The sequence below is a fragment of the Rutilus rutilus genome, assembly GCF_951802725.1.
Source record: "Rutilus rutilus genome assembly, chromosome: 23".
Classification (NCBI taxonomy): domain Eukaryota; kingdom Metazoa; phylum Chordata; class Actinopteri; order Cypriniformes; family Leuciscidae; genus Rutilus; species Rutilus rutilus.
In genome coordinates, this window is record NC_140233.1 from 25,206,277 (window position 1) to 25,223,957 (window position 17,681).

The following is a 17,681-nucleotide window of genomic DNA, read 5'->3' on the forward strand; positions in this document are numbered from 1 at the left end:
TCCGTTACCCACTTCTCATGCAACTCTTGCAATGGGTTGAACTGGAATGTCCAAAGTCTCTATCCGCTTTGGATCTTGATTTATTATTTATTTATTTTGATACACCATGCAAAGACACATGAAAGCTGTGCTAGAAATCAGGGTTATACCACCAAATATTGATTTCTTAACTTTTCTGAAGTTAAAACATTAGTCTTTTGTTGTTTACATTTTTATTTTAAGATTGCTAAATTATTGATAATATGTCTGTTGCTCCCCCTTTTTCCTGTCTGTTTGAATGGATGTTATTTTATTATATTGTTACGTTCCACACAGTTTCGGGTAGGGGAAGCAACATTAAAGTTGTTGATAACTAAAGCATTAACATAAAAACAAAAGTTTGGCTCCAAAAGTTACACAAAAAACAAAATAAATATGGTACAACAAGGTTTATTGGAGTAACAAATATAGGAAGTGTAAAATAACTTTGTAAAACAAACAAAATACCTCTAACTATATGGACCCATCTACACCTACCTCAAGGAAAGAAACAAAATAGTTCCCTGACTCCCTCTCTACTTTAGACAGGAGAAACCCATAGTATTGCAAAAATAAAAATGGCACCCACTCCCTAGAACTTCCACATTTGGTCTATTTACAATATGTACAAGAGAAACATCAGACCAACAGTTTAAAGCAACAACATGGAACTTTTCCTCTGCGGTCGCCCTACAGGTTGGAAGCGGTATTGTCCATTACCGCTGTCTTAAAACTGATTTACGGTTACTGTATATGAAGCATGCAGGTTTTTTTTCATATGGGCAATGATAATATTGTTAATCTTCCTCCTTTCATAATTTATACATGTTTAGTAGACTAAACATTTTAACTCAAACATTTGCGATTTGCATGTCGATTGCAATGCTCAAATCTGAACGAGAATGACAGCGATAGCATCCTAACCATCTAAAACTAGCATGTTAGTGTTTACTAGCTACCAGATTGATAATTCGCTCATCTACTAACGTTAGCTGATTCATGAAGATAAATGGAGGACCAGATAGTTTCCATAATGTAGCCAGGCAGACAACAGATTAGAAAAACTAAAGATAGTATGCAAGCAATTTACTTACTAGTTCAACAGCATGACGGCCAAGTCAGCATCGGTCTGGTAACACTCCTCCTCCATAAGCTCACGCCAGCAAACAAACGCTCGACCAATATTGATCCTCGTCCTGCCTTTCAGTTTATCACTCTCCCTTTTCCTCTTCCGACTCTACTCCGACAAAACCTTGGACTTCTTACGTTTCGCTGCTGCTTCAGCCATGAAACAGACGCACGAAAACAAACGCGCTGGTTGGCCTGTCACGGCCGAATTTGATAAAGTGGTGGGCGAAGTGACGTATGCCGTAAAGCAGTCGAATTTTGTAGTTCTTTTTGAGCTCTGGTTACTACCCGCACCCCGAAGTTACATAGTGCCAGTAAAAGCGATACAGACCCCGTCAGGCTCTGGCAGACATCTCATTCAACCTATTGTAAGTCGATGTACCATCACAAGGGTCTTGGAAATATATTATGAAGGTTGAAAAACTACATGTTGTTACTTTAACAACAACTGGGCTCAACAAATAAAAGCTGTCTAAATCAACAAACACTGTTTATACACGCTTTTAACAACCAAAATAAATAAAATGAGTATGTTTTGTAATAAATCACAACAGGTTAGCAACTGACAGGATAAGCAAAATATGCTTTGTAATAATTCACAACAGAACAGCAGCAGCACTGTACAACAACAAACAAAGCAAACCAGCAGAAAACAAGCCTTGCTTCAGTGGAGGTCAGTGAGGCTTTATACACTCTTCTTCTCCTTGAAGATCAATCCCAACCGAGCAGTCGGTCAGCAGAAGTGAGCACCCTCACCTGGCTTTACCTGCACAGAAGGCAGAAAAACGACCACTACTGCCACCTAGTGGCCTGACGTTCAAAAATATAAAATTAAACAGATTACACCTAGGACATAACATATCTAAGGACAATAAAAAGTTGATCACCAAAAAAGTTATATAAACACTCTTATTTACTCAAACACATAAATAGTAATCCAGAGAAACAACCTTTTGCATTTGACTTATCTGCACACACGGCTGATGTAATTAAAACAAAATGTATTAAAGATTATCAATTGTTTTTAATTTTTTTTTCACATTTTAGGACTTTTCTCTTGTTAAAAACAATAGAATAAACAGCGATCTCTTATAAGCACTTATATATTTGTATTGGTATGCAAGGCATGAATGCCTGTTGTTGGAAAATAAAACTACACTTTTAAGTGAGCTTCAAATGTAAAGAAATACAGTTGTGGTTTGGTGCTGTATGAGATTTACAGAAGTTGGGAATCGCTGTGATAGTGGGCCACTTACAAAATGAGCAAGTAAAAAAAAGACAAGCTTTTTCACATTTTTTAAACTAATGGCACACAAATGGATTAGGATTATGAAATGTGCTCTGCCTAAATCTCATCAAAAACATGACTGTTGTCAATGTTCATACTGAAGAAATTTATAAACTCTTCGCAGGATCAGCATAAAACAAAAGGCTGCGACTAACGAAACACAAAAGCTCTTTATCTGAGAAGATGGGTGGCTCTTAAAAGAGCCTTTGGGGTGGTTGAAGTCAGGCACGCCTCACTTTGAGCTGGTGTATTTGGTGACGGCCTTTGTGCCCTCGGACACGGCGTGTTTGGCCAGCTCTCCGGGCAGCAGCAGACGCACGGCGGTCTGGATCTCTCTAGAGGTGATGGTGGAGCGCTTGTTGTAGTGCGCGAGGCGAGACGACTCACCGGCGATGCGCTCGAAGATGTCGTTGACGAAAGAGTTCATGATGCCCATCGCCTTGGAGGAGATGCCGGTGTCAGGATGAACCTGCTTCAGGACTTTGTACACATAGATTGCATAGCTCTCCTTCCTGGACTTTCTGCGCTTCTTTCCTCCCTTACCGGCGGTTTTGGTGACGGCCTTCTTTGAGCCCTTCTTGGGCGCGGACTTTGCTGGTTCAGGCATGATGATGCGAGATCATAAGACTGACGAATAACCATTACCGCTAGTGTGATACAGTGGTATTTATTCACTTCTCTATGCTAATTTTCAAAGTGATACGGGAATCCTCTGATTGTCTGTTTTCATAGGCCAAACCTATAAACTCGTACTTCATTGGACAACTCGAAGCATCACGAGGGCCAATCACATGCGGATAAATAATAGTCCCGCCCAGTGCGCCCACTGCTCCCATAGTTTCCTTTGTTTCGTTCCCCGCTCTTTTATACAATATTTTTGAGAAAATAAGCGGTTCCAATATTGTGCATCATCGAGTCATTTTTAAAGCCCGTATAAACCTATTGAGGGAGTTTGGGAGAAAAAAAAGCGTGTCCTCATGAAACTATTGTTGAAATGTTTAAATGACAGAAAAAGCAAATATAAGCTCATTTGACTGTGTATAATATATAACGTTTTTGTCCACATTTTCATTTCTGCTAAATGTGGTACTATTTTGATATTATTGCTTTTTTGTTAGTTTCGTAGACAAACATTCGTTCAATAGATTATCATGTGTGACCAAAAAAGGTTTTAATTTGTAGGTGTTATCTGTTAAAGAAAATAAAAATATGTTGATAGTCTCGATTTATTATTGTGAAACGTTATTTATGAGTTTTAGTGCAGCTCATCCTGGATTCAGAAAACAAAGTCTTTCATACTACATTCTATGTCAAAACATTGACTCTTTATGTGGGAGAGTGTGTGGCTCTTAAAAGAGCCGTTGGGTTTGTGGGGTTTCTCCTGCTTTCAGGCGTTTATCCGCCGAAGCCGTACAGGGTGCGTCCCTGTCTCTTCAACGCGTACACAACATCCATGGCGGTGACGGTCTTTCTCTTGGCGTGCTCGGTGTAGGTGACGGCATCGCGGATCACGTTCTCCAGGAACACCTTCAACACTCCGCGGGTCTCCTCGTAGATCAGACCGGAGATGCGCTTGACGCCGCCGCGGCGAGCCAGACGACGAATGGCAGGTTTGGTGATTCCCTGGATATTATCGCGCAAAACTTTACGGTGACGCTTAGCGCCTCCTTTCCCGAGTCCTTTACCGCCTTTGCCTCTTCCAGACATGTTTCACTCTGACTACTTCAGTCGATCAATGAAAGACAATGAACGAATAGTTGCTGTGTGTTACAAGGAAGCATTTTACATTTGCTTACAGGACCTGACAGAAACCAGCGCCACGCCACCGCGCCACCTTACCAAGGGGGGCTTGCAATGGGTTGGTTGGCAGGATGGTTGACAACCCCTGTTCTGCCCTGCAAGAAAATAGAGTTGAAATGTAGGGGAATTTTACAGTTAAAGACCTTGATGTGTTTTTTTTCTTTGTTTTTTTTTTCTCACAGTGAGAGGTGCATTTCATTGTTAATATCTAGTGATTAAAGATGAAAGTAAAATAAAAGCTTTAATATAAGCTTGAATAAGTCATACAAATCATTTCATATGAGAAGGAAAATATTGATTATTGATTAATAACTAGATTATAAATCCCTCAAAAAGATAGGCTACATATATATATATATATATATATATATATATATATATATATATATATATATTTATTGAAGTGGCAGTGGATTCTGGAAAATCTTCAGTTTAACATGTGATTATTAACATTTGTGATATTTTTAAACTCAAATTACATAGATTGTGGAATATTGTGGATCAACCTTTTTTCTTACTGAAATCTGGCCATGTCCCGGGATACAGACGTTTCAAAATGTGTTAAATATGCATGAACGGCATATGACAACTTGCTTTTTTAGCATCTTAAGACAATGTTCACAACTAATATTAGCAGCTTATTGTTTTGTTTTTTTCACTGAATAAAAGTAAGATTAATATACTACTTTCCGCAAAGTCTGAATGTCCAGCACCATGCATGAAATACAGAACATTTTAACCAAGTCATATGAACCACATACTCAAAAGAGACATAATTATAATATATATAAAATAATTAAAAATCTTTCTCATGCCTCCTACAAGAGAATAAAGAGTATTTACCTTGTGGTGCACATTTCCTCTTTAAGGGATACACTCAAATAAGTTTTAAGACGATATTGTCAGACAACATTTATTTTAAAAATATATTTTCAAAAGAATGTGCTGCATATGCTATCTAGTATAATAATGTTTTCTATACTATAAACTTTGAGGTGAAATAATTTATTATCAGGCATTGTCACTCCATGAAAGTCCTCACCTCACCCATTAAGATTTACAGTTAAAGACCCAAAGGACCAGATATGATTAATTTAGACCAGGAGTTAGAAGTGCAGTCAATTTAAGAAAAGAGTCAGAATTATAACAATTTAAAGGTTGGTTTTTTTTTTACACTGAAGATAGTTTGCAATTTCATCAGGCAGAAGTCAGCTTCAAGACAAGTAGTTTGTAGGCCACCTCTCTTACAGTTACAAAGATCACTGCAATTATACCCTTCACCAAGGTCTAAGCTATGTCATTACTTCAGGTTGAACAGATGAATATCTCCATAGTTTGTACGACTGCCACCAGGACCCTGAGTTAGGTACGAGTGTGTCCAGGCGCCAGCCATTCGAAGAAAACAAGTCAGTCAATCTCCAATAATGCCAGTTGTTCCTTAACCTGTAACCAAGAAGACTAACACACACACCAACACACAGCTTTTTCAAGGTTGTATTTGGCCTGGCTCTAACGGTAAATAGGAGAATCTTCAAGATAAAAAAATCAAGATAATATGTTCTTTCTCTCAAGGAGAGGACACTTTTAATCTAACTGGAAAGTAAGGCTTTAACTGAGCCTTATATATATATATATATATATATATATATATATATATATATATATATATATATATATATATATATATATATATATATATATTTAATACAGACATTAGAGAATACATGAAAGAACATTTCAGTAATCACACTGGTAACTTCTATAACAAAGAAAAAATTCATAAGCCTAAAGAAGTCCTTCAAATCATGTGATATTTAGAAGGAAAAATATTGATTATAATCACTTATTAGACATTGAAGCAGCAGTGGATTCCAGAATACTCCCCTTTGAAGTATTCACCAATATAACGTTAAGCCATACTCAGCAAACAGTACAGTCATCTCCACTCCCACATGATCACAGAATACACTGGTTTTCTTTAAGTGATCAAATGCGCTTAAATGAAGAGACAATTTTAAACGCTTTATAACCTTCATATATTGACCTCTGACACTTCAGTTTGATACTGTTATCACAGTTTAGATGTCACATCACCAAACAGAACAAACTGATTTAAATGGCATTATTTGTCTGTTTTTTCCAAATGACGTTACTGCATTCAATGAAGTGTCATATCTTCTTTGAATAAAAAACGGATTAAAATGATCGCTCGCACCCTTTAACTGCTGCTGGTTATTCAGACCCGGAAGTTACTATTACCAAATAAATTTTTATATTCGTTATTTTTAGCATCACATTGGAAATTCCCTCATTCAGTTTAAACTGAAGTGGCTCTTAAAAGAGCCGTTGTGGGTTTACGCAGACGCGGGTTTAAGCGCGCTCTCCGCGGATGCGGCGGGCCAGCTGAATATCTTTGGGCATGATGGTGACCCTCTTGGCGTGGATGGCGCACAGGTTGGTGTCCTCGAACAGACCGACCAAATAAGCCTCGCTGGACTCCTGCAGGGCCATGACAGCGGAGCTCTGGAAGCGCAGGTCCGTCTTGAAGTCCTGAGCGATTTCTCTCACCAGCCGCTGGAAGGGCAGTTTGCGGATCAGCAGCTCGGTGGACTTCTGATAGCGGCGGATCTCCCGCAGAGCCACGGTCCCGGGCCGGTAGCGGTGAGGCTTCTTGACGCCGCCGGTGGCCGGGGCACTCTTACGGGCGGCTTTAGTTGCGAGCTGCTTCCTCGGGGCTTTACCACCGGTGGATTTACGAGCGGTCTGCTTGGTTCTTGCCATTGCTGTGGGTTTCTTCTCTCTGTCCTTCTTGCGCTGGAAGGAAATGCTGCTATACGTTACACACCCGCTTTTAAAGCATTGTACCGCCACGAGCTCATAGTGTCGCGACGATGCAGACCTTGTGATTGGCTAATACGTGACGTCTGCGCATGAGTGCCAGCCAATGACTGCGCGTTTCCTCTTTTTCAAACAAGTGGAAGGTTTCCCGCTCGAGCTGCTTTTGTTCTGTTGAATACTTCATATACATCAAACAGTGTAACTTATATGTAACACCTCCCTGGTCTTTATACTCACACTGTTGTATTTATTTGTTCTGAAATACTCGCCTTAATTCCCAGTGATTGTGCATATCTCGGATTAGATCATCACATTACAGTCTGTATAAAAGCACTGCAGCGAGACACACTACAGTTTCCATCCGTCCCGTAAAATAGGAAATTTTTATTATACAATAAGCTATCAAGGCTTGGCAGACAACTATAATATTAGGTGAGATGGGTTGGGTAGCAAACACACGTTAGGGGATCAAAATGCGCTTATAGCAAGCATGCGCACAACTACGATTATACATGTAAAGGTCGATATAGAGAAAGCATACGTTTTATAGATTTGATGGGTCATTTTCCCACTTAACCAAATGAGTTCATGGTGTTTGTAAAAATAAAGAAAAAAGCTCATTGTCAGATAAAATGGGTGGCTCTTAAAAGAGCCGTTGTTTCAGTAACCCAGTCTTCAATCTGTTTATTTGGATTTGGCGGGTTTCTCGGTCTTCTTGGGCAGAAGCACGGCCTGGATGTTGGGCAGCACGCCGCCCTGAGCGATGGTCACTCGGCCCAGAAGTTTGTTGAGCTCCTCGTCGTTACGCACCGCCAGCTGCAGGTGACGGGGGATGATGCGGGTCTTCTTGTTGTCCCGAGCGGCGTTTCCAGCCAGCTCCAGGATCTCGGCGGTGAGGTACTCGAGCACCGCCGCCAGATAAACAGGAGCACCAGCACCGACGCGCTCGGCGTAGTTTCCTTTACGGAGAAGCCTGTGAACACGGCCAACGGGGAACTGCAGTCCCGCCCTGGAGGAGCGAGTCTTAGCCTTCGCTCGGGCTTTGCCGCCGGTTTTGCCTCTACCGCTCATTATTATTATTATTATTTTTTAGATCGACTACTTCAAACACCTCAGTCAAAAGTGATAGAATAAATCTAGCGTGTTTTCACACACTGCATATAAACTGAAAGTGGCAGTCGCCCATTGGTTTAGAGTGTGTAAATATTCGAACCAATCACTGAACTTCCCTCCAAAGCCCAACACCCTTTCTGGCGGGGATTATTATGCACACGTATTAATGACCTTTAAGACTGTCTTAATAAAACAGAAGAGATTAAACCATATAAATAAAATTTAAATAAGTAAAAAAAAAGGATATTGTATGCTGTTACTACTAAAGGTACTACACCTTTTTACACACTGTATATTCTGGGTACAACCGTATGATACTGTACAGTATTAAGTTCCTATTGTAATATTGGAGTTTTATAACTTATAGTTGTATAACTAATTGGTTGGGTGTGGGTTGTTGTGTGTATATTCTGTCTGTACTGTGTTGTACAACATATTTAGACTGATGATCACTGTCTGAATCCTCAAACTTTTTTTGGCCATTTACAATAAATTCCTTATATATAAATGTTTTTTTGTTGTTGTTTTTTTCAAAACTGTTTTGACTTGTTTGTTCAGATTGCATGAGTCAAAGAGATCAAAAGTCACATCTCATCTATTCTTATTTGCTAACAAACTTAAAGTGTAAGTTGCAGGTTAACCACCACAGCCAATGTGTAAATTAAAGTGCTCTATATGTATATATTTAATTAGTTAGTTCTGTCTTAAAATGCGTTAAAATAACATTTATTGGGGTTTCTTCAACGGTAGCGTGTTTTTTTAGTTACTGGGTGATGACGTCATAAGAGGAACTCGCAACCCATACTCCGCTAGATTCCTACTGTATTACGGCTGTTTGGAGAACGACTGAGGATGTGGGAAACCATCAAATTCTTAATGGACCACAGCCCTACAATTTTTAACCGGTCAGGCGTGAGAAAGGGGAGCCATGGCACTCAAAGAGTTATTAATGCTTGGTGTGAGGAGAATTAGTGGAGTAAGCGATCGAATATTCAGCAACCCAAGCTTTAGCATTTGCTCGTCTGTATTATAGCTGTTTTTTATTTGTTGAACATCAATTAAATTTTTAACCTTAGAAATTTTTAACCTCATCAAATGCAGCACTAAGATCCAGTAACACTAATAGAGAGATACAACCATGATCGGATGATACGAGCAAACCATTTGTAACTCTAATAAGAGCAGTCTCAGTACTATGGTATGGTCTAAATCCTGACTGAAAATCCTCACAGATATCATTTCTTTCTAAAAAGGAACAGTTGTGAAGATACTACCTTTTTCTAGAATCTTTGACAGAAAAGGTATTCGAGATCGGCCTGTAATTGACTAATTCTGTAGGATGTTGCGTTTTTTTAATAAGCGGTTTATTCATAGCCAGCTTAAAGGAGTCATAATGTAGAAATTTCACTTTTCCACGAGAATCAATGTATGTTATGATTGCATAATGATTGTACACTGGCCGGGAAGCCGATATTTAAAAGTGAAGCGTTTGTTTACCTCGGGGTTTGTAAAATAGGCCACGTGCACGCGCACGAAAAAACGAGATTTTGATTTCTTCCCCCTCTTGACGTCAAGACGGGGGAGGATATACCAAATATGGACACCGCAAACCTATGCCGCGGGAAGCCCGCCCCTCTCCCCCTCAGATTCAGTTTAGTCGACTCGAGAAAGATGGAGAAACCGAGTGTAGCCTACACTTGAGATGCTCTGTGGGTGATTGCCACAAACAACATGCAAATGTGTTTTATCTACCAAAAACGGACGAAACTATCAGGGAACAGTGGAGGAAATTCATTTTTAATGACGCTGTCCCAACAACTCTTTCAAGTGGGTATCGTTAGGTGTGTGTGCTAAACATTTTACACCGGAATCATTTACAAATTTGGGGCAATATCAGGCGAACTTGGCCTCGAAGCTCCGTTTGGGAAAAGGTGCCATCCCAACCATCAGGGACTTGCCAGAAATTGAAAAGGTAAGACTGTGTTTTTATTGCTCTACTGTGGTTAACAAATAGCAGCTAACAGCTAATGCGGCTATTGTATGTAACGTTACCTTCGAGGTAAACACGGGGAATGGACTCTACGAATGCTAGCCACATCTTTCCACTTTGTTTTACACTAGCAGCTACAGTAGTGACGGTACAGGAGTCCATGCTCAGTGGCTAAAACTGTTTAAATGCAAGTATAACATCACGTTGCATGTCTAAAGAAGAAACATATTGAATGTCTAAATAACCACAACGTGAAACAAGGCAAAAACACCACATGATAGTAAAAATCTCAAAACCACTGTAAGCTGATAAAAAAAAAAAAAAACTACATCTCCGTTAATGTAATTTACATTAAATAAAAGGTAAATTTATGTGGGAGAAAATAGCAACACACGTTTTTGCTCGAACTGATGTTAGTGTATGTCTCAGTCAAAATGATTGTCTTTACCATTCAGAGACATCTTGATGTAGACGTGCATCCAACAACTCTACATCTTCCCTTTCCAGCTCTGGTTCAGAGTCCGGCTCAAACATGTACGGTTGAATCCCATATGTCGCGGCCGGGTCGGGTTCTGACAACTTGCGCCATGTCAGTTTGTAATGATGCTGAAGTTACCTGCGGTGTCAACCCCCCTCCTTCCTGCAACCAATCAACGCGCCCCTCATTTGCATTATTATAATGACCGTCCACGACAGCCAAAACATCGCATCAGATCTCGCGAGACAATAATGCCTTTAGAAATAAGGGTCTGAGGGGCTCTGTGGTGATTTTTTTTCCACTTTTCTTTTTTAGAAGTGCCTGAAAGACTATAATAGAGCATTGGGTACCAAAGTTAAAACAACATTATGACTCCTTTAAAAGTTTTTGGTACGTATCCTTATGACAAAGAAGAATTAATGATATTAAGAAGAGGATCTATGACCTCTGGAAGCATTTCTTTCAATCGATTAGTCATGGTCTAACATACATATTGTCGATTTAGATGATTTAACGAGTTTAGAAAATTCTTCCTCTCCTATAGGAGACTACAATGCACTGCCTGATGCGATACTGTAGTAGACGTTGCATAGTTATAATTTAATAGAACGGAATAATTTTTTTTTTTTTTTTTGTCAAAACCCTAAATAAGAAATAGTCACACACACACACACACACACACACACACACACACACACACACACACACAAAAAACATACTGATATTTCCGACAACGCACAAAACAAAACTGGTCAAATTGACCCACAACAGTACACGAAAGATAATATACAGAATGTTTTTTTTGTGAGATGAGTAAATGCCTGCACATACAACTACAGTAAGCATCATGTTCACAGCGCACACAACACCCTCGGAATTTACTCATGATTGCTCTCAACATGAGGACAGGAGAGCTGTCAATCAATGCATTGGAAAACAAATAACTTAAGTAAAGTACTTGAAAGAGGAACTCAGATTGTTACGGCTTTCCATTACGAGTGAGTGAGTGAGCAAGTAACGTGTGCAAACAGAGTCCATGCATAAAGATGTAGATGTTTTTCTTTATTTTGTTCCAATTAATAAACATTGCCTCTAATCCACTTCCTCTGGCTTCTCATTTCTACATGGTCATAATTAGGCACAACACCAACCTCAGAATTTACATATTAAACACTGACCATAACTTGTATCAAAAAATATATAAGAATCATAAGTAATTGATTATTACCATAATATTCACAGTTTGTTTTATTACACTGTACATCTTAGTTATTTGTGTTAATGAATATTGTATTGTATTTTGTAACAAATTAAACCGAGTTTGCATAAACAAAACTGTTGTCACAACTTCTAATTAAATTATCTTCTACAAACAACATTGAATTAGATTAACTTAAATTGAAGCATAAACACAAATAAATTGATGTTGATTACTTATAAATATTAAATTGTTTAAACTAGTTTCAACATAACTCACTTATAAAGGAAGTGGTGGCCCTCTAATCTATTTTAGTGCAAATGAACAGCTAGAGCTCATACTATATAACTTATTTATAGCATGTAAATTTAATGACCAATAAGATATTGTCACTGGCATTAGCACAGCCATTGCTCATATAGAAACAATTACTTTACTGGAATAAATCTGATTATCGTTCGTGATGCAAACTGATTTTAGTTTCCACTGATGAACAAAAATTATAAAAATAAAATGTCCATGCACATGTCATTTTCTGGAAATAAACTCTAAAAGACCATAATGTTTTTACTTGAAAATTGGAAGAAAAGTTGGCAGTAGTTTATAAAAGGATACTTTTACTCACACAAACAGTAAATCCATGGAAATAAAGTTTTTGCATTTAACTTTTATCTGCACACACGGCTGATGAAATTAGGACAATAAAACAAAAGTTCATGAATTGAGTTTTAAATGGTAAAATCTTAGTAAACAGTAAAACAATCTTACAAAAAAAAAAAAAGTTACAAAACACCAATCTTTAAAAAGTGTCAGCACATCATGGTCATTTTATCTACTTCTGCAAACCCTTCTGGTTTTAGGATTTTTCTCTTTTTTTTTTTGATATTTCAGAACTCTTGCTGAAAATAGAATAAACAGTGATTGCTTACTTTTATAGATATCATTTTTTTATTGGTATAATAATGCATGAATGCCTGTTGGAGTGAGTTTCAAATGTAAGCAAGTTTGCAGTTGTGTTTAATGAGATTTACATAAGTTGGGAAATGCTTTGAGTAAGTTAAGCCATTTACACAGAGTAAAGAAGAAAAAGACAACCTTATTTTCAGATTTTTAAATTAATAACAGATTTAATGAGTTTGAATAGGGTTATGAAACGTGCTAAGCCTAATTCGGTTTAAAAACCTGTTTATATTAACATTCATCAAATTTCTCATAGAATCAAGGCTATAGATTTAAAAAAAAAAAAAAAAAAAAAAATAACTCTTTATCTGAGAAGATGGGTGGCTCTTAAAAGAGCCTTTGGGGTAGTTGAAGTCAGGCACGCCTCACTTTGAGCTGGTGTATTTAGTGACGGCCTTTGTGCCCTCGGACACGGCGTGTTTGGCCAGCTCTCCGGGCAGCAGCAGACGCACGGCGGTCTGGATCTCTCTAGAGGTGATGGTGGAGCGCTTGTTGTAGTGCGCGAGGCGAGACGACTCACCGGCGATGCGCTCGAAGATGTCGTTGACGAAAGAGTTCATGATGCCCATCGCCTTGGAGGAGATGCCGGTGTCAGGATGAACCTGCTTCAGGACTTTGTACACGTAGATAGCGTAGCTCTCCTTCCTGGACTTTCTGCGCTTCTTTCCTCCTTTACCGGCGGTCTTGGTGACGGCCTTCTTTGAGCCCTTCTTGGGCGCGGACTTTGCTGGTTCAGGCATGATGATGCAAGATCACAAGACTGACGAATAAATGTTTTCTCCTGTGTGATACAGTGGTATTTATTCACTTCTCTATGCTAATTTTCAAAGGGATACGGGAATCCTCTGATTGTCTGTTTTCATAGGCCAAACCTATAAACTCGTACTTCATTGGACAACTCAAAGCATCAAGCGGGCCAATCACAGGCGGATAAATAATAGTCCCGCCCAGTGCTCCACTAGTTTCCGTTGTTTCGTTTCCCGCTCTTTTATTCAATATTTTTGAGAAAATAAGCGGTTTAAAAGGCAGACATTTGTATAATATACACAAAAAGGTTACAGCTAGAAAATTCAGTGGATTGGAAAGACAGGAGGAAACATGGTTTTCCAGACTAAGGATGGGACATACAAGTTTAAATAGTGGATTACACATAATAGGGAAACATCAGACTGGACTATGCATAAATTGTGGAGTAGTAGAAAATGTAAAACATATACTTATAGATTGTACACAATACACCAGAGAAAGGGAGAATATGAAGAGAGCAATAGACAGAGAGTTAACCATGGGAAATTTATTGAGTGTAACCAGCACACAGTCCACAGTTAGGGCAGTTATTAATTATCTTAAAGAAAGCCAACTAGCAAGAAGAATTTAGTTATTTATTTATTTATTTATTTATTTAATAATATTATTACAAGTTTGAGGAGCTATAAGAGTGGAAGCTGGAGGAGCTGAACACGCAGCGCCAGCTGAAGCTTTATTTATTGTTTATTTAGTTACTTTTTTTTTTTTTTTTTGACATCCCTATGTGATCACACCTCAGCCCAGTAGATGGCGGTAATGCACTTTGACTGCAAACTGCCAATAAAATTATAGAAGAAGAAGAAGAAGAAATAAGCGGTTCTAATATTGTGCATCATCGAGTCATTTTTAAACCCCTTATAAACCTATTGAGGGAGTTTAAAAAAAAATAATAAAAAAAGCGTGTCCTCATGAAACTATTGTGCAAATGGTTAAATGCAAATATAAGCTAATTTGACTCTGTGTACAATATTTTTTGCATCCACATTTTCATTTCTGCTAAATGTGGTACTATTTTAATATAATTGTTTTTTGTTAGTTTCGTAGACACACATTCATTCGTTTGAATGAATAATACATTCACATACATTATCATGTGTGACCAAAAAATATTTAATTTGTAGGAGTTATCTGTTAAAAAAAAATATATATATATATATTTATACAGTTTTGGTGAAGCTCATCCTGGATTCAGTTTACAAAACGTTTTAAAATTAATTATATGATTAACGTGGTCAAAACATTGACTCTTTATGTGGCAGAGTGTGTGGCTCTTAAAAGAGCCGTTGGGTTTGTGTGGTTTCTCCTGCTTTCAGACGTTTATCCGCCGAAGCCGTACAGGGTGCGTCCCTGTCTCTTCAGCGCGTACACAACATCCATGGCGGTGACGGTCTTTCTCTTGGCGTGCTCGGTGTAGGTGACGGCATCGCGGATCACGTTCTCCAGGAACACCTTCAACACTCCGCGGGTCTCCTCGTAGATCAGACCGGAGATGCGCTTGACGCCGCCACGGCGAGCCAGACGACGAATGGCAGGTTTGGTGATTCCCTGGATGTTATCGCGCAAAACTTTACGGTGACGCTTAGCGCCTCCTTTCCCAAGTCCTTTGCCGCCTTTGCCTCTTCCAGACATGTTTCACTCTGACTACTTCAGTCGATCAATAAGACAACGAATAGATACTGGTGTGTGGGTGTTAGAAGGAAGCATTTTACATTCGCTTACAGGACCTGACAGAAACCAGCGCCGCGTCACATGACATACCCCCAGAGCACATGTGATTGAATCACAACCCTGACCTTTTATTTGTTTCATATTAAAATTCAGGTTTCATAAAATGTATTTTATCTTCTGTTTATGCCTGTATTTGTTTGTATATTTTAAGTGTATATATTTTTTTGTACCTTTTTAGTAATGGGAATCAAGAAAACACAAACAATGAAGACACATACACAATTACTGTATTAAACTTTTAGCAGGTTTTGGTGTGTGTGATTGTCCGGGCAACTCAGGATGGTTGGCGAAACCTGTTCAACCCTGCAAGAAAATATAGTTGAAAATGCAAAGATATAGTCAACTTTTTTTTTTTTTACACTTTAATCAATTGAACGAATTTTTGTTTACGAAACTAACAAAAAAGCAATTATATCAAAATAGTACCACGGTTAGCAGAAGTGAAAATGTAAACAACAATGTTATATGTTGTACACAGTCAAATGAGCTTGTATTTGCTTTTTCTGTCATTTAAACATTTCAACAATAGTTTCATGAGGACATGCTTTTTTTTTCTCCCAAACTCCCTCAATAGGTTTATAAGGGGTTTAAAATGACTCGATGATGCACAATATTAGAACCGCTTATTTTCTCAAAAATGTTGAATAAAAGAGCGGGAAACGAAACAACAGAAACATCGAGAGTGGTGGGCGGGACTATTATTTATCCGCCTGTGATTGGCCCTCGTGATACTTTGAGTTGTCCAATGAAGTACGAGTTTATGGGTTTTGGCCTATGAAAACAGACAATCAGATCATTCCTGTATCTCTTTGAAAATTAGCATAGGGCAGTGAATAAATACCTCTGTATCACACAGGAGAGAACATAACTTTGTCAATCGTGTAGTCTCGCATCATCATGCCTGAACCAGCAAAGTCCGCGCCTAAGAAGGGCTCAAAGAAGGCCGTCACCAAGACCGCCGGTAAGGGAGGAAAGAAGCGCAGAAAGTCCAGGAAGGAGAGCTACGCTATCTATGTGTACAAAGTCCTGAAGCAGGTTCATCCTGACACCGGCATCTCCTCCAAGGCGATGGGCATCATGAACTCTTTCGTCAACGACATCTTTGAGCGCATCGCCGGTGAGTCGTCTCGCCTCGCGCACTACAACAAGCGCTCCACCATCACCTCTAGAGAGATCCAGACCGCCGTGCGTCTGCTGCTGCCCGGAGAGCTGGCCAAACACGCCGTGTCCGAGGGCACAAAGGCCGTCACCAAATACACCAGCTCAAAGTGAGGCGTGCCTGACTTCAACTACCCCAAAGGCTCTTTTAAGAGCCACCCATCTTTTCAGATAAAGAGCTTTTGTGTATTTTTAACTACAATCTTGATCCTATGAGAATGAATGAATCCGATAAACGCTGAAAATCTCAAGTGTTTGAGAAGATACAGAGCCGCTTAAGAGGAGCCTCAACTCTGCTGTGTAAAGATGTGTTTGTCGCTTAATTAAGGGTAATAGGCTACTTATTATTCATAATCGCCTGCCTGCCAAATCACGCACTGCCTGTTCTAATTATATGGTTTGTGAACAAACACTTTAACGCTGGGATGTGCATGTAGCTGATAGGCGTAAATGTCATGACATTTCTATTTGTGTTTTAAAGGGATACTCCACTTTAAAATGAAAATTGTCATCATACACTCATCCTCATGTTGTTTCAAATCTGTATGAATTTCTTTCTTTCTTTCTGCTGAGCAGAACAGATATTTAGAATATGTCAGTAACCAGACAGTTTCTGGTCTCATTGACTTCCATAGTAGGAAAAAAAAAATAATACTATGGAAGTCAATGAGACCTGAAACTGTCTGGTTACTGACATATTCTAAATATCTGTTCTGCTCAGCAGAAAGAAAGAAAGAAATTCATACAGATTTGAAACAACATGAGGGTGAGTGTATGATGACAATTTATTTTAAAGTGGAGTATCCCTTTAAAGGAAGAATCGCATTTAGCTTTACTAGTTTGCTCACCCTCCGCCTATGAGATATGAAGCACAGAGAGATGTGATGAAGAATAAACTGAGGGAGATATGGTTGTGAACGTTAAAAAGGTTAATGAGCACGATAGTCTTAGTACAGAGTACTGGCTTTTTAAGAGAATCGGGGGGTTTCAATAGGATTTGAAATATTAATAGAATGGGAGGTAATATTAGTAATACAGCAGAACATTGTGGAGAATCAAATTTGAGGTGGTGGGGAATTTTATTTATTTGTTGCGTGTGAGTAAATATGATTGTTTTAGTGGGGAAGAGAGGGTAAGGGATCTAAAGCTATTATCTGATCCACACTCCGGACCAGAA

General features: G+C 38.8%; 7 protein-coding genes across 7 annotated transcripts; 1 reads left to right on the top strand and 6 right to left on the bottom strand.

Annotated features, from left to right (window-relative positions):
• Positions 1-2,247: 2,247 nt before the first annotated feature.
• LOC311283121 (histone H2B) lies at positions 2,248-3,050 on the bottom strand. Its single transcript, XM_084397309.1, has one exon. It carries the CDS (start codon positions 3,039-3,041, stop codon positions 2,667-2,669), a length of 375 nt encoding a protein of 124 aa, XP_084253435.1. The 5' UTR covers positions 3,042-3,050; the 3' UTR covers positions 2,248-2,666.
• A 725-nt stretch (positions 3,051-3,775) lies between these two features.
• On the bottom strand, positions 3,776-4,143 carry LOC311283265 (histone H4). The gene has a single exon (XM_084397612.1). The coding sequence runs from the start codon at positions 4,139-4,141 to the stop codon at positions 3,830-3,832; it is 312 nt and encodes a 103-aa protein (XP_084253738.1). The 5' UTR covers positions 4,142-4,143; the 3' UTR covers positions 3,776-3,829.
• Positions 4,144-6,550: 2,407 nt separating this feature from the next.
• Positions 6,551-7,024, bottom strand: LOC311283414 (histone H3.2-like). The gene has a single exon (XM_084397781.1). The coding sequence runs from the start codon at positions 7,013-7,015 to the stop codon at positions 6,605-6,607; it is 411 nt and encodes a 136-aa protein (XP_084253907.1). The 5' UTR covers positions 7,016-7,024; the 3' UTR covers positions 6,551-6,604.
• Positions 7,025-7,637: 613 nt separating this feature from the next.
• On the bottom strand, positions 7,638-8,157 carry LOC311283422 (histone H2A-like). Its single transcript, XM_084397790.1, has one exon. The coding sequence runs from the start codon at positions 8,141-8,143 to the stop codon at positions 7,757-7,759; it is 387 nt and encodes a 128-aa protein (XP_084253916.1). The 5' UTR covers positions 8,144-8,157; the 3' UTR covers positions 7,638-7,756.
• A 3,994-nt stretch (positions 8,158-12,151) lies between these two features.
• On the bottom strand, positions 12,152-13,566 carry LOC311283597 (histone H2B). The gene has a single exon (XM_084398111.1). It carries the CDS (start codon positions 13,549-13,551, stop codon positions 13,177-13,179), a length of 375 nt encoding a protein of 124 aa, XP_084254237.1. The 5' UTR covers positions 13,552-13,566; the 3' UTR covers positions 12,152-13,176.
• Positions 13,567-14,808: 1,242 nt separating this feature from the next.
• On the bottom strand, positions 14,809-15,262 carry LOC311282506 (histone H4). The gene has a single exon (XM_084396308.1). It carries the CDS (start codon positions 15,245-15,247, stop codon positions 14,936-14,938), a length of 312 nt encoding a protein of 103 aa, XP_084252434.1. The 5' UTR covers positions 15,248-15,262; the 3' UTR covers positions 14,809-14,935.
• Positions 15,263-16,238: 976 nt separating this feature from the next.
• Positions 16,239-16,669, top strand: LOC311282963 (histone H2B). Its single transcript, XM_084397093.1, has one exon. It carries the CDS (start codon positions 16,244-16,246, stop codon positions 16,616-16,618), a length of 375 nt encoding a protein of 124 aa, XP_084253219.1. The 5' UTR covers positions 16,239-16,243; the 3' UTR covers positions 16,619-16,669.
• The last annotated feature ends 1,012 nt before the right edge of the window (positions 16,670-17,681 follow it).